General features: G+C 39.9%; 1 protein-coding gene and 1 non-coding gene across 3 annotated transcripts in view; both read left to right on the top strand.

Moving 5' to 3' along the window:
• Positions 1-15115, top strand: part of Vps8 (VPS8 subunit of CORVET complex) — a 252603-nt gene that overhangs the window by 195025 nt on the left and 42463 nt on the right. For both annotated transcript variants that reach the window (XM_004654317.2, XM_004654316.2), the window contains 5 exons: positions 1649-1727; positions 2053-2135; positions 9767-9847; positions 11449-11618; positions 14916-15081. In XM_004654317.2, the coding sequence (XP_004654374.1) occupies positions 1649-1727; positions 2053-2135; positions 9767-9847; positions 11449-11618; positions 14916-15081 (579 nt within the window). The remainder of the gene's footprint in view (positions 1-1648; positions 1728-2052; positions 2136-9766; positions 9848-11448; positions 11619-14915; positions 15082-15115) is intronic.
• On the top strand, positions 7351-7514 carry LOC123461005. The gene has a single exon (XR_006637340.1). It is a non-coding gene; the product is annotated as a U1 spliceosomal RNA (small nuclear RNA).

The following is a 15115-nucleotide window of genomic DNA, read 5'->3' as shown; positions in this document are numbered from 1 at the left end:
AGTGCTGGATAAAATAAACAAACAGCTCAATAAAGTAATGAATTACCAATGTGTAATGCAGTTAAAATAAGTGTCTTAAAATGTTAATTAGGCAGAATGAACATTAGCAGAGACAGATCCTGACCTTAAGCTCAAATGGAGTAGGGAGAGGTGGGACTTCCATTAGAGCTCTTTTGTAGGAAGCTGCCCAATGGGGAACCTACAGTACCCTTAGCTTGTCACCGTCTCCTTAGACCATTCTTCTGTCTCTATTTGCAGTGGGAGGTGGTAGGTACACATGTGCCCTATTCTGTAAATAGCTGCTCTTGCCTGCTGCGTCAGTACTAACTTTTCCTCACATCTCCCAGATGTCAGCAGCAGTAGGTTCCCTCCAGGATTCTTGTTTAGGACCCTTACAAATGATTATCTAACAGAGAAATGTGAAGAGGTATTAGGTTGGTTGTTAAGGTAAAGATTTTTTTTTTTTTCTAAAGCCTGGGAAGAATACAGAAGTTGGAGTCAAACAACTAATTTAGTTTCCTGCAGTATGGTCTTTGGCAAATTATTTCTGTAAACCAAACCTTGATTCCTTATCTAAAGTGAAGACAATATTGTATAAAGTTGTAATGAGATGGAAATAAAAGCATACATGTCAAGTATTTGTTACACTGTCACAAAATGGAAGGGAATAAATAAATGGCAAATCTGTCTCTTGGTGAAGGTGGTAATGTTAACTAAATTAATTGAGTCAATTATGCCTTCTCCTTGCATTAGTTTGAATATGATAATTTAAATATGCAGCCCAATAGACTCAGATGTTTTGTTTAAATTGAGCTTGAAGCTTGGGTCTCCATCCTCCTAGCTGGAGGAGCTGTCACTGGGGTCAGATCCTGGAGTGTAGCCCTAATGTGTATTTGGGGTAGATCGGATTCCAGCCCACAGGTACAGTGTGCAAAGCCGTTTGCGCTCTGGCCGTTCATGTTTGTTGGTATTGGTGTTTGCTTGCTGTATTTTGTTTTCCCCTCTCTGCTTAGATCCACGGAAATAAACAACTTCTACCATTGACAGAGTTTCCCTCAGATCTATAAACCTGAAATAAACCCCCTTCCTCCCATAAAGTACGTCTGGTTGGACGTTCCTCCCCAAAATGAGGAGCTGACTACAACAATGTGTAATGACTTAGGAAATGTGGCATAATTCTTGATGTAGGAAAAATCTTTAGCTGTTCTTCTTTCCTTTATCCTGCTTGACATTGCTGAAGATCATGGAGGAGGATAGCTCCTCCGTTTTGCAGCACAGGATGTCAAATAGATTTTTGTCAGCAATACATGAATACCAGAGCAGATAAGAGCCTTGCAGGAAGCTTTCCCTGGCTTGTTTGAACATACCCTCTGCAGAGACATTCAAACTGGCAATTTCAGTTCTTCCTATGTTTCCCAAGGTTGCATGCTATAGATCTCTTCAGCTGTGGCCCCTGCTTTTTATTGTCCTTTCTCTTTCCAGTCAGATGTTCACTTTTCTTCATCTTTTTTTTTTTTTTTGCTTTGTTTTGTTTTTTAACCAGCTAATATATGTGAGTCTGCTTCTACCTGCAAAACGCTGTGCTAATGTTAGTTGTTTGAAAAATCACAGTGCTCTGGTTTTTCCTTTGGTTCCCTCTGATGTATAGGCCCTCTGGTTTCCATTATTGGAGGCAATGATGACCCCACAGAAGCTGTCCAGCTCAGCAGCACCTCATCTCTCTGAAGGTAAATTCATCAAAGCCAACTTGACTGAGCCACCTATATCAACAACTGAGTTTTTTTTTCCCCTGCAACAACCGCTACTACGATATCTTTTCCCAGTACTGTCTTGTTATTTTCCTTAATGAAAACATGCTGTAGTATGATCGTGTGGATTTCACTCTATGTGTCACTCACATAATTTATCTTGGATAATTATTTATCCTTGCAGTGTATTAACAGTTACTCTCAAGATATCAAACTGGTCTTGGTTAACTAAGAAGCTATGTAAGTGTATTGTTTCCCCTTGACTTATAAGACAAACTGAAACCTTTAATTTTTGTTACAACAGCTCTGAAATCTTTGACTATGCAAGTTCTAAACAGCATGGCTGCATTCATTGCCCTTCCATCCATCTTGCAAAGAATCTTGCAGGTGAGTTCAAATGGATAAAGGAAGTTAAATTTTTGTTGATTTTTATCAGTAAATTGGGCTGATGTGTAAACAGGTCTTAAGCTTAAAGCAAATAATTTTTGGCATTGTCTAAATTTCTAACTAATGACCCTAACCCCGGATTCTCGTCTATCACCCCATTGGTGCGGTCCTATCTGACACAGCTTATGATCCTAACAGCCTCCAGGTGTTGGTTGCTCCCTCAGGTTCAGGTGTTCCCATCTCATGCTGCACCCACTGGGAGACAGTAATCATTTCTTTTCAGTGAAAAATTAAATTATTGTAGTCATTTCTAAATCATGGCTGCTATTAGGTTGTCTAAGTCATTGTAAAAAATTTCCACACTCAGGACTCATTCCTAGCTTTTGATTCTAGCCTTTTGTCCAGTTGTTGTAGAAAACATTATCTCCAATTTCCTTAACAAATAGCCTGAAGCTTCCCAGTGTTATCAAAAAGAGAATACTAAAAGTGTTGTAAGCTGCATTTTAAGAAAAATTGAACACTTGATAAAAGAGTGGGAATTATGCTTAGAATCCATTTCTTCCCTTACTTTAGGTGTCCCAGTGGCATACCCCCCAAACCAATCAAACACTATGATGCCATTCCCCTGTGTGATTTTATAATTTTTTTATGAAAGAGAAAAAGAGTGAAGGAGAGAGAGAATTGGTATGCCAGGGTCTCCAGCCACTGCAATCAAACTCCACATGTGGGGGCCACCGTGTGTGCATGTGCAACCTTGGGCACTTGCACCACCTTGGACATCTGACATACGTGGGATCTGGGAAGTCAAACGTGGATCCTTAGTCTTCATAGGCAAGAGCCTTAACCGCTAAGCCATATCTCCAGCCCATAACTTTTTCACTTTTTTTTTTTTTTTTTTTTGAGGTAGGGTCTCACTCTGGTCCAGGCTGACCTGGACTTCACTATGTAGTCTCAGGGTGGCCTTGAACTCATGGCAATCCTTCTCCCTCTGCCTCCCAAATGCTGGGATTAAAGGTGTGCATCACCACACCTGGATCTAGCCCATAATTCTTTTTTTTTTTTAACTTTCATTAACATTTTCCATGATTATTTAAAAAATCCCATGGTAATACCCGACCCCCCCACACACACTTTCCCCTTTGAAATTCCATTCTCCATCATATTACCTCCCCATTACAATCATTGTACTTACATATATACAATATCAACCTATTAAGTACCCTCCTCCCTTCCTTTCTCTTCCCTTTATGTCTCCTTTTTAACTTACTGGCCTCTGCTACTAAGTATTTTCCTTCTCATGCAGAAGCCCCATCATCTGTAGCTAGGATCCATATATGAGGGAGAATGTGTGGCGCTTGGCTTTCTGACTAGCCCATATTCTTATCCAAACAAAATGCCCCTATCAGGGCTGGAGAGATGGCTTATCAATTAAGGCATTTGCCTTCCAAACCTAAGGACCTAGGTTCAAATCTCCAGGTCCCACATCAGCCAGATGCACAAAGTGGCACATGCATTTGGGATTCATTTACCCCTGGTGTACCCAATCTTTCTCCCTTTCTCTCTCCCTCTCTCTCTATCTCAAATTAACAACAAATAAAATTCCCTCTCAGCTGTTTTTAAGATTCTCCATATGTTACTTCCCATGTGTGCTGAAGCTTCTGAGTCATGCTTGTCATCAGAAAACTCTGTTCATTAGAATTTATATTCATAGCAGCTACGAAAATGGCTCAGTGGGTAAAGAGCTTGCCACACAAGTACAAGGACCTGCATCTAGGTCCCCAAGAACCCATATAAAATTCCAGGCATGATGGTGCATGCCTATAATTCCAGTGACAGGTACAGACAGGTGGATCCCCAGGCCTTGCTGGATTGTCAGGCCCAACTGGTGAGCTCTGGATTCAGAAAAACTCCCTGTTTCAAAAATAAAAAAGAAAAAGAAAAAGAAAACCCTAAGGTGGAGAGGGATAGAGGGTCATACCCACTGTTGATCTCTGGACTCAACCTGCATGTGTACACGTGGATGCAGTCACACACACAGGCACCTGCACACACATAAACAAGCATACATACCACAAACACTTGCAAAATTGCTTTTGGTGTGTGTGAGGTGGGGAGGGAAGAAGTTTATTTTGGCTTACAGGCTTGAGGGGAAGCTCCATGATGGCAGGGGAAACAACAGCACGAGCCAAGGGTGGACATCACCCTGTGGCCAACATCAGGTGGACAATAGTAACAGGAGAGTGTGCCAAACACTAGCATGGGGAAACTGGCCATAACACCCATAAGCCCGCCCCCAACAATTCCCAAGTCTCCATCAGCTGGGAATCTAGCATTCAGAACACTAAGTTTATGGGGGACAGCTGAATCCAACCACCACATTCCACCCCTGGCCCCCATAAGCATGATATAAAATACCATACATGATATAAAATAGAATGCATTCAGTCCAACTTTAAAAGTCCCCATAGTTTTTATCAATTCCAATGATGTTCATACATCCCCATAGTCCAATGTCTTTTAACTGAGCCATAAAACCACTCACACACACAGCACCTACACACATGAACAAGTATACATACATGCCACTAGCACACACGAAATTGCTTTTTTAAAAATAATTTATATTTAAGGCTAGAGATGTAGTTGATGGGTAGCACAGTTACTTGTCTAGTATGTGTAAGGCTTTGGGTTCATCCCCAGTACTGCAAAAGAAAAAAAGAATAGGGCTGGAGAGATGGCATAGTGGTTAAGATACTTGCATGCAAAGCCTAAGGACCCAGGTTCAGTTCCCCAGGACCCATGTAAGCCAGATGCACAAAGTGGCACATGCGTCTGGAGTTCATTTGCAGTGGCTGGAGACCCTGGTACACCAATTTTCTCTCTATATAGATATAGATATAGATATAGATATAGATATAGATATAGATATAGATATAGATATAGATATATAGACGTATAGACGTATAGACATATAGATATATAGATATATAGATATATATATATATGTGTGTGTGTGTGTACATATATATGCCTCTTTCTCTCAAATAAATAAATAAAAATAAAAATATGTTTTAAAAGATAAAGAAGGCCTGGCGTGGTGCTGCACGCCTTTAATTCCAGCACTTGGGAGGCAGAGGTAGGAGGATCACTGTGAGTTCGAGGTCAGCCTGCACTACAGTGAGACCCTACCTCGAACCCCCTCAAAATTATATATTTATGTGTGTGTGTGTGTGTATGCTTGTACACAGTCTCATATGCGAATCTTGATAATTATCACATATTGAATAATTCTTTAATATAGATGTTTATATGCATTTTGAAATGCATTAAACATAAAGTTTTTAATCATATACAGAGTAATATCTTGATAAGGCAGGAATATTTTATCAAGTTAATTAACACAAAATGAAATTCTAATCCCCAAAGTGGGTTCTTTCCTAGTAAGTATATTTTGCTTTATAGTAAGCTTGAACCACATGTCACAATACATAAATTGGGCTGGGGAGATGGCTCAGCAGTTAAAGGTGCTGAAGTTCAGCTCCCCAGTATGTACAGATGGGTGCAAAAGTGGTGCATGCTTCTGCATTTGTTTGCAGCAGCAAAAGACCCTGGTGCTCCCACACACATGCTACATACCCATGCTTGCAATAAATAAATAAATTTTAAAAATACCTAAGTCACAACAAAAAAAATCTGATTTTCCCTTAGTAAACCATGCAAGCTTTGTAGTTCCAGATTTGCATCTTTGAAAGCACTTTTTAAAATATTTTATTTGAAAGCATTTTAAAAGTATTTTATTTATTTATTTGAGACAAAGAGGCAGATAAGAAAGACAATGGGTGCAACAAGGTCTCTAGTCACTGCAAATGAACTCTAGACACATGTGCCACATTCTGCATCTGGCTTTAGGTGGGTGCTGGGGAGTCAAACCTGGGTTCTTTTGGCTTTGCCAGCAAGCTCCTTAACTGCTAAGCCCAATGAAACTCCAGCCCAATGAAAGCCTTTGTGGAAACTGTCCACTTTATTTAGATTTATTTAGGTTCACTATTTTTTACTGTCAGTGGTGATTAACTTCACTAATCAGGAGCATGTACTTTCTTTATTTTTTTTTTTTTTTTCAGGGTAGGGTCTTGCTGTAGCCCAGACTGACCTGGAATTTGCTACATAGTACCAGGGTGGCCTCAAACTCACGGTGAACCACCTACCTCTGCTTCCCAAGTGCTGGGATTAAAGGTGTGCGCCACCACGCCCAGCAAGGATGTACTTTGTTAAACTTGTTTGTGATTATTGAAATAATTTTATACCTGAATTTACATATGCACGTTTGTCTTTTCTTTATTTGCAAACAGAGAGAGGACTAAAGAATGGGCATGTCAGGGCCTCTTGCCACTATGCAGGAACTCCAGGTGCATGTGCCACTTTATGTTTCTGGCTTTACGTGGTTACTGGGGAATTGAGCCTGGGCTGATAAGATTGTAAGGAAGTGACTTTAACCACTGAGCATCTCCCCAGCCCGAGATTTTTGTCTTTATAAGGTACTTTCACAGATTCTCTTAGGTGAGACTCACAACAAGCTCTTGAAGACATTGGTCTGTCACTCTAGAGCTTCAGCATACACATCTTTTTAAAGTGGGATGGCATGTGATCATTAAAAATACAGGAGGGAGAAGAAAGGAGGTGTGGGAGGGGATTTGCTCAGGGTACATTGTGTATATGTAGAGAGGTTGTAAATAATTTTTTTTTAATTTAAAAGGAGCTAAAGAGATGGTGTGGCTCAGGTAGTAGAGTGCTTGCCTCGCATGAATGCTGCCCTGGGTTCCGTCCCCGACTCCACATAAAACCAGCCGTGCTGGAACGCAACATTCCAGCACTTGTTGGGTAGAAGGAGGGGCCCATATTCAGACAGAGGTACATAGCAAATCTGAAGTCAGCCTGGGATACCTAAGACTGTGTCTCAGTTGTTTTTTATTTTTAATGTGTGTGTATGTGTGTGTTGTTTCTGTTAATAAAGGAGGAAACCAAAGGATGGAGAAGTCACATCTCCTGCCTGTTTAGTGGGGGGATCCGTACTACTACCAAAGTCTCCTTCTCTCAATTCATGTTCTCTCCTATTACATCATTAAAGCCCGTCTCATCTTTCCGTCTCTGTCTTTTTCGGGAGCTAATTAGTTACTAATGTATTAGTTACATTTTCCCTTGTTTAATTATTACCTATATACTTACCTCGCAGGGGAAATAGGATGATTGTGAAAGTGGCTTTCCCAGGGCGAGGCTTGTCCATTGCACTCCAGATATGCTGATCCCTGTGATTTTTCCCAAATGCAGGAAACCTGATACATAATTTGTGGTAGTGGGGGACTGCATTTACACTGTCCTCTTCGGAAAAAAGAATTGCTTATGTAAATGACCTCCACAGAAACTCCTATAGAAAATGTTCTGGTTTTGTTATTTTGTTGTTGTTGTTGTTCTTAAGGAACCCATCTTTATGTTACGAAGATATCACTGTATCGCAAAAGTAACTGAAAGTGACTTAGGAGTATCTTACATAGGAAATTAAAGCAAACTAATTATCTACTCTGCTTCATGGCGAGATCGTTCATATTTTAAGACAATGCTTAGTTCAGTAAAGGCTTTCATTTTGAAACAATTCACATATATTCATGACAGATAAGTACCAGAAAGTAGTAGGGAGAAAAAGTAGTAATCACATATTTTTCTGGTGTGCTTTTGGAAACGTGTATGGGATGCCAATTTTTTTTTCCTCCATACTTTATAAATGAGATAGAAAACCTCAGCATCTTGGGAGAATAAAGTGCAGAGCTGGTGGGCTGTACATGTGCTATGCTAGAAGCCTTGAGTTTACTTTTGCACTCGGTAATTCCTGCATTGTCCCAGCATGAAGTCGTTTTCACTGTTTTGCCTATAATCATGTATATGAAGCAGAACATACTGAAGCAAATGTAGACATAATCTATAATGACTTCTTCTTTTTCCATGAATTTGACCTTTTAATGTATCTTTACTCTTCAAACCCCTTGTTATATACAAACTCTAGAAACTGTATCATCACATTGGATGCATAAGTTATAGCAGATATTAAAGTAGATTTTTATAAGAAGATACTACACTGAGGATTGACACTGTGGCTGAAAAATAATGTACTTAGTGGAAGCCTGACCAGAGCATAATTGCGAATGAAAACAGTCAAATTATTCTACTTTTATGCCCAGAATATAAAAGCTATTTCTCTAGCGCAGGACTAGTCTGAGATAGTTAGTCTGACCTTTTGTAAATGGCCTTCATTAATTGAACAGCTGTCTTTAGCTTAGGGTTATGACCTCTAGCTATCAAACCGAAAACTTATGTGACCTATTCAACTCCTGACTTATAAATTTGTTAATTAGTACAAAATATATTTTACATTACTTTCCATAACCTTAGTGGCTAAAAGGACCAGAGGCATGCATGGCAGGCAACACCATACTGCCCTAGAAAAACTCGCAGACTAAATGCCAGTCTCAGTTAGAATCTGCCCTGCCCAGCCTTCAGAAGCCACCATCAGAAGCCTTGAGAGAAAAAATATGCAAATCCTAAGACTTTATTTTGCAATTTTCTTCTGGTTCCATAACCATTTTCTTTCTGCTCTTTACTCTTATAGCGCTGACTTTATTACCCCTTGTCCTACAAAGTAGCCTGAGTCATTCATGTCTTCTTTTATTTCTTTAGTCGTGTATTTGTACTGTGGAGAATGTGGGTATGTCAGGGTTTTTTGCCATTGCAGAAGAACACGGATACCTGTGCCACATTTTCCATCCCGTTTTCATGGGTGGCTTATGAATTGAATCCAGGCTAGCAGGCTTTGAAAGCAAGTGACTTTAATCACTGAGACATCTTCCCTTCATCAGAGTAAAGTAATAGGATTGACAAGCTCATCTATTAACAATTTGTAAAAGTGTTACTCTATTCAAAGGTACAATAAAAGGGACCCAGAACCTGCTGGTGAAGATAAAAATTACATGACAAATTTTGGATAGAGGGATAGAGAGATGGCTTAGTGGTTAAGGCACTTTCCTGCAGAGCCTAAGGACCCAGATTGATTCCCCACATAAGATAGATGCACAAGGTAGCACATGCATCTGGAGTTTGTTTGCAGTGGCTAGAGATCCTGGCATGCCCATTCTCATTCAGTCTCTCAAATAAATATAAATATATATTTAACTTTTGGATAAAAATGCCTCCTAGTATAGTCTGTCCTTTCTGGAAACCTCTTAGAAAGTCAACAGTTTATGGATGATTGGATTTCAGTGCTGGGGTTTTGTTTGGGTCACTTAGAAAATTTAAATGTATACATGTATACATAATATACAAATGACTGGGCTTAGCTCTCTCACTCTCCCCCCCTTTTCCTCCTGCTCTTTCTCCTTCTTCCTTGCTAATAATTAAATCTTAAAAAAAGAAAAAAGTCAGACAAAGTAATCTTGGCACTTTAGAGTCTGAGGAAGATGATTTGTGAGTTTGAGGCCAGCCTGGGATCCTGAGATACTGGCTCAGAAAATAAAAATGAAACAATAGAAATAACAACAAAAATACCTAATTTTAACATACCAAGGATCTTTCTTTTTTCTCATCAGGACCCAGTATATGGGAAAGGAAAACTTGGAGAAATCCAGGGTCTTATTCTGGGAATGCTAGATACCTTTAACTATGAGCAAGTAAGTAAGAAGCTTGCTGTATCGAAGTCTGTCCTAAGATAGACAGAAGCTGATTTTTTTGTGTGTGCGTGTGTGTGCATGTGTGTGTGTGTGTGTGTGTGTGTATGTTTGTGTGTCTCTCCTTTTGCCTGTACAGTTTGTATACGTTTAAAATTTTTATTTGCTAAAAATAAGGTAAACTGAGAAATATGTGTGTTCCCATTTTCAAATTTCTCTTGACCTTGGTTTACCCACAATACACACATAGAGGTGTGTATTCCAGAATATGGTAATGCAACTAATCAAAATTCTTTCAATTTTTGATTTAATAGTAGTGAAACCAGTGTTTTCTTCCCAACATGAAAGTATAATTGATTTTCTGAAAAAAAAACAATTGATTATAAATCTTAAGAGTCAGTGTGAATATAGAAAACTGCAAAATGGAATTAAATGAATGTTCTTTTTGCTATTCTGCAGCTACCTAGAAATGGCCATTCATCTTCCGTTATCTCACAGTGTGCTTAGAGCTTTAAGCTTGGTGTGCAGATTTCTTTTTTCATGAGAAAGGAGCTATTTAGGCATGTTAGTTACAGTGTCTGCTTTTCTAATAATGTAAGAAAGAAACAGAATTTGGAAGCAGAGTTTTTCTTGAGTGTATGAATTAGTTTTGCCAAGTGTGATGTACTGCAGACTGATGCCCCCTAGGCTCATATTCCAGAGTAGCAGAAGCTGAATGCATTGTAGAAAGACTTTGCTAACTATGGGACTGTAGAAGAGGAAAAAAAGACTATATCCATGGGAAAGAACGAGTGTTCTTCAACAATTAAAAGTAAGTTTTTAGCCGGGTGTGGTGGTGCATGCCTTTAATCCCAGCATTCGGGACGAGATAGGAGGATCACTGTGAGTTCAAGGCCACCCTGAAGCTAAACTAAAGCACAGAGGAGCCTGCATCTGTCTTCATCCCCTTTGGGATTGACAAAAAAGTGCCTGACTGCATATGCAAGTGACACACAGGAATGCTGGCAATTAGGATACTATGAAATATACTTCATAAACACATCCTGAAAATGACTATGTTATTTGTGACATATCTTTATGTGATTTAATCGCAGGTGTCAGTCTTAAGTAGCTTTTGATGTCTTAAGTAATAAAAATATGATCTCTGACCAAGGCGAGTAAAAGCTGAGTAATGACCGTTAGCTTTCCAGTTAAAGGTTATGTCAAATATTGCCAAGACCGTAGTTTCAATGAATGATCAGAGATCCATCTGAACCCTTCAGAGAGATTATATAAATGTAATAGCTTTTGGCTTATTCAGTCACTTGAAAGCCATCAGTAATGAATCAAGCCACAAAATAGAAGAGTACACATTTCTCGGGACGAGCTAGTAACAGACTTGTTACTGTGCATGTTAACTGCTTGGTGTATGTACTTATTACTGGACACATTTCCAGGTGTATATATTTAGTACTGTGCACATTAACTGCTTAAGTTTGTAGGTTTTGATGCTTGTCTCATCCGTATTATCTTTTTGTAGTGTATTCCAATTCTAGTTGTTCATAGCTGAGAACCAAACAAGTCTTGCTCATTGTTGATGTGTCTTCCATTTCGATCTTTCGTAGACGTTGCTGGAAACAACAACCAGCCTTCTGAACCAAGATCTCCACTGGTCATTGTGTAACCTGAGGGCTTCTGTCTCAAGAGGACTCAATCCCAAACAGGATTACTGCTCTATATGTTTACAACAGTACAAAAGACGTCAAGAAATGGCTGACGAAATCATTGTCTTTAGGTAAGAGAGGGAAGGAAATGTTACCTTGCTATGGGTCCAAGTGTAATATTATCAGAAAGTTGTACACATAAATGCCCAGTCCCAGCCAGTCATCCAAGCAGTGGACAAGGCAGTTCCTACCCCCACAGCCCTCAAGTTTTGCATGGGAGTGGAGAGGGGTGATTGGGATATTCAGGTAACACACAATCCCTGAGTATTAATAGCCATGAAGAAAAATGAAAACAAAACCAGGGAGAAGGGAACGCTGAAGTGCTCTGGAGAAGAACTGCTGTTTGAAGAAAGTGCAGTGAGGGACTGCATTGCTTAGGGTAATCTTTGAGTAGAATGAGAGGCAGAAGTGAAGTTGTGGCTTGTTATTTGGCCTCAGTATATTTTAGGGCTATGGCCAGCTTGCCGTTACATTAGATGTGGCATGTGTGGGAAACTCAGGAACTGGGTGAACATGATACCCTTGCTTGAGGGGGTCAAGGTCAAAGAACTGGGAAAATCGGGAGTCCTGTCTCACAGATTGTAGGTTTGAGAAAGCTGTTAGCCACCCAAGCAGCATTATCTGTTTAATAGATACTCTTATCAGAAATTTTGACACATGCTTGGATTGGGAATATAAACTTAGAAATCGTCAACATATAAATGATGCTTAAACCACAGCTCAGAGAGAGGCCTCATACAGAAGTGAAGAGGCTATTCTCAGGAACAGAGAGAGTTTGTCCAAAATACATGGGTAGAGGAAACATATGGACCTTGGACCAAACTTCTAGAGTTCAAATCTTGACTCTGCCACATGCCAGCTGTGAGATTTAGACAATTATCTTGTTATAGCTTTGTTTCCTTATTCACAAGTGGAAATAATAAGAGTACATATATCCCAGGGTTTTGTGAACAGTAAATGAGTACCTAGCATGAGTAAGCACTTTGTGTCAGCTATGCAAGAAGATTGGCAGGTTTAGAGATTGAATGAGGAAATAGTTCCCTTCACACAAAAAACCAATGCACTCAGCAGTTATTTATAGCACCCCCTATGTACCAGATCCTCTTCAGTATGCTAGAAGACACATGAATAAAACAAAGGAATTGACATTCTAATGATGGGGGCAGGCAGTAAACAAATGCACAGGTAGATTGTCAGATAGCAGAATGTCAGATAGCATATACAGAAAATACAATAAAACATACAGAGGGACACACAGGGGACTGGGGGGACAGATATTTTAAACAGAGTGGTGGTTAGGAAGGCCTTCCTGTTGAAATGACTTAGGAACAGACAATTTAGAAAATAAAAATAAAACATAACCAGGCGTAGTGACGCATGCCTTTAATCTCAGCACTCAGGAGGCAGAGGATCACCATGAGTTTGAGGCCACCCTGAGACTACATGGTAAATTCCAGGTCAGCCTTAACTAGAGTGAGACCCTATCCCAGAAAAACAAAATAAATAAGTAAATAAATAGAACATGCTATAGAAAAAAGAGAATATTGGACACTAGTGGTTTCTAAAGAGCAGTTTAAAGGACATGTGTGATAGAACAAGATCTAAGGACGTGTCCGTGCAGTCTGTTGGGAGAGTGCCCCAGCAGATCATGGGCCGCGGAGGCTGTGGAGCAGCACCCTTCTAGCCTGCCTGAGAAGCAGGGAGTGCGTGGGTTAGTGGACTTGAGTAGAGTTAAGGAAAAGGGCAGTGATACAAGAGGATCTCAGAGAGGAGCAGAGTTCACATTGTGCAGGAGCAATCATTGTAAGAAGCTAAAACTGCTCTCACCTGAGAAATCACTGGGTGGTGTGGGGAATGGGAGTGACATCCTGTCTCATATCCTAAGGGCCAGTCTGATTTTTGTATTAATAATGAACTAGGGGCTAAGGGGGAAAGCGGAGTGGCCAGTAAGGCTATTGTAATAATAACCCATCAGAGATGGCCTAGAACAATACAAAAAAAAAAAAAAAAAAGCAGGAAGAAGAGAAACTAATAGTAGTGGCAGGATTCTGTGCATAATTAGAAGGTAGATCCAACAGGATTTACTTCTGCATTTGCTTATCACATGAAAGACGGAGATTGGTCAAGGATGACTCCAGTGTTTTGAGCCTGAGAAGCTGGGAGGGTGTAGTTTCTGTTTATTGAGAGGCACATGTGAGGATTGGGATGGAAAAGAAAGTTTGATCTTGGAGGTGTTCAGTTAAGATGTCGACTGTGTTAGGTTAGGACAAAAGGGAGTCACTCAGGACAGCAGAAGAGCAGACAGCAAGTCATCCACATTCCTCAAGAAACTGTCCAGCCATTATCCCTTCCCTGCCTAACAAGGCTCCAGGTCTAGATTTACTGCCCCCTTATCTCTCACTGGGTCACTTCTGGTCTCACCCTATGGCTAATGTAAAGAACAGAGAGTTACTGCCCCAACAAAGAAATTCCTTCCCTTCCTCACCTTCCCCCAACTGAAGAGCCCATAAAGCCACTATCTGTAACCCCAAGCTGACTGCTCCCCTCCTGAGAGTCAGTCCTGGCAGCTGGTGTTCTTCCCTGAATAAAAACTTCCATCTTTGCTTCAGAGTGGACTCGTGGTCCTTGGTCACTCCTGAACCTTCCATACTAGACATCCACAGTAGAGCTCTTAAGGAGATAGATACAAAGGACTTAGGAAAGACTAGTTCTGTGGAACTGGAACTGATTTTACCAAAAGAGCAAGGCTAGGTAGAGGAAGGAGAAGCAGTCAATACAGAGAAGGAAAACTCAGAGAGAAAGAAAAATATAAAGACCACAGAAAAGGACTCTTCTGGGGTCGTCTCATGTTAGGGGGAGGAGTCAGAATAGATGACTTGAGCAGCATGCTTAGAAGTCGACCCCTGGGAAACCTCTCCGCTAACTCAGCTTCGTCAGCAGAGAATGTCTTCATAGGAATAGCTTAAGAGTGCTCTATAGTAAAGACACTTTTGCTAATGTTTCATCAAGTTGTAGATGACTTGAATTTGGTTAGATAGGTCACTCCTTTTATTAGCACATTACTTAAATAACGATGCTTTTCCTAATTGCCTTTCTTTTTTCAAATAACCTAAAAATGGAATTTCACAGTTTGAGGGATAACTCAACTCAGAGGGCTATGATTGTGTTGTTACAACTTAAGAATTCAAGAATGTGTATGTGAGTCTCAGTTTTCACAATCAAGGACATGGATTTTCTCTCCTGCTTCTCGTCCTATATAACCATCAATACATTCTTATTCTTTACCATATACAAGTGCACTGTATCGTACTTTGTGTTTATAGGTTGTATGATAAGGAAAAGTACACATTATTTGTCTTATTTTGTAGCTGTGGCCATTTGTATCATTCATTCTGTCTTCAAAACAAAGAATGCACTGTAGAAATTGAGGGCCAAACAAGATGGACATGTTACAAATGCAGCTCAAGTAATAAAGCAGGAAAACTAAGTGAAAATTCATCTGAAATTAAAAAAGGAAAGATAACCTCATCACAGGTAAGACTTCTTTTAGTGCCAAGATAGTCTTTTC

The sequence above is a fragment of the Jaculus jaculus genome, chromosome 5, assembly GCF_020740685.1.
Source record: "Jaculus jaculus isolate mJacJac1 chromosome 5, mJacJac1.mat.Y.cur, whole genome shotgun sequence".
Taxonomy (NCBI): domain Eukaryota; kingdom Metazoa; phylum Chordata; class Mammalia; order Rodentia; family Dipodidae; genus Jaculus; species Jaculus jaculus.
This window is presented reverse-complemented; position numbering and strand designations above follow the sequence as displayed.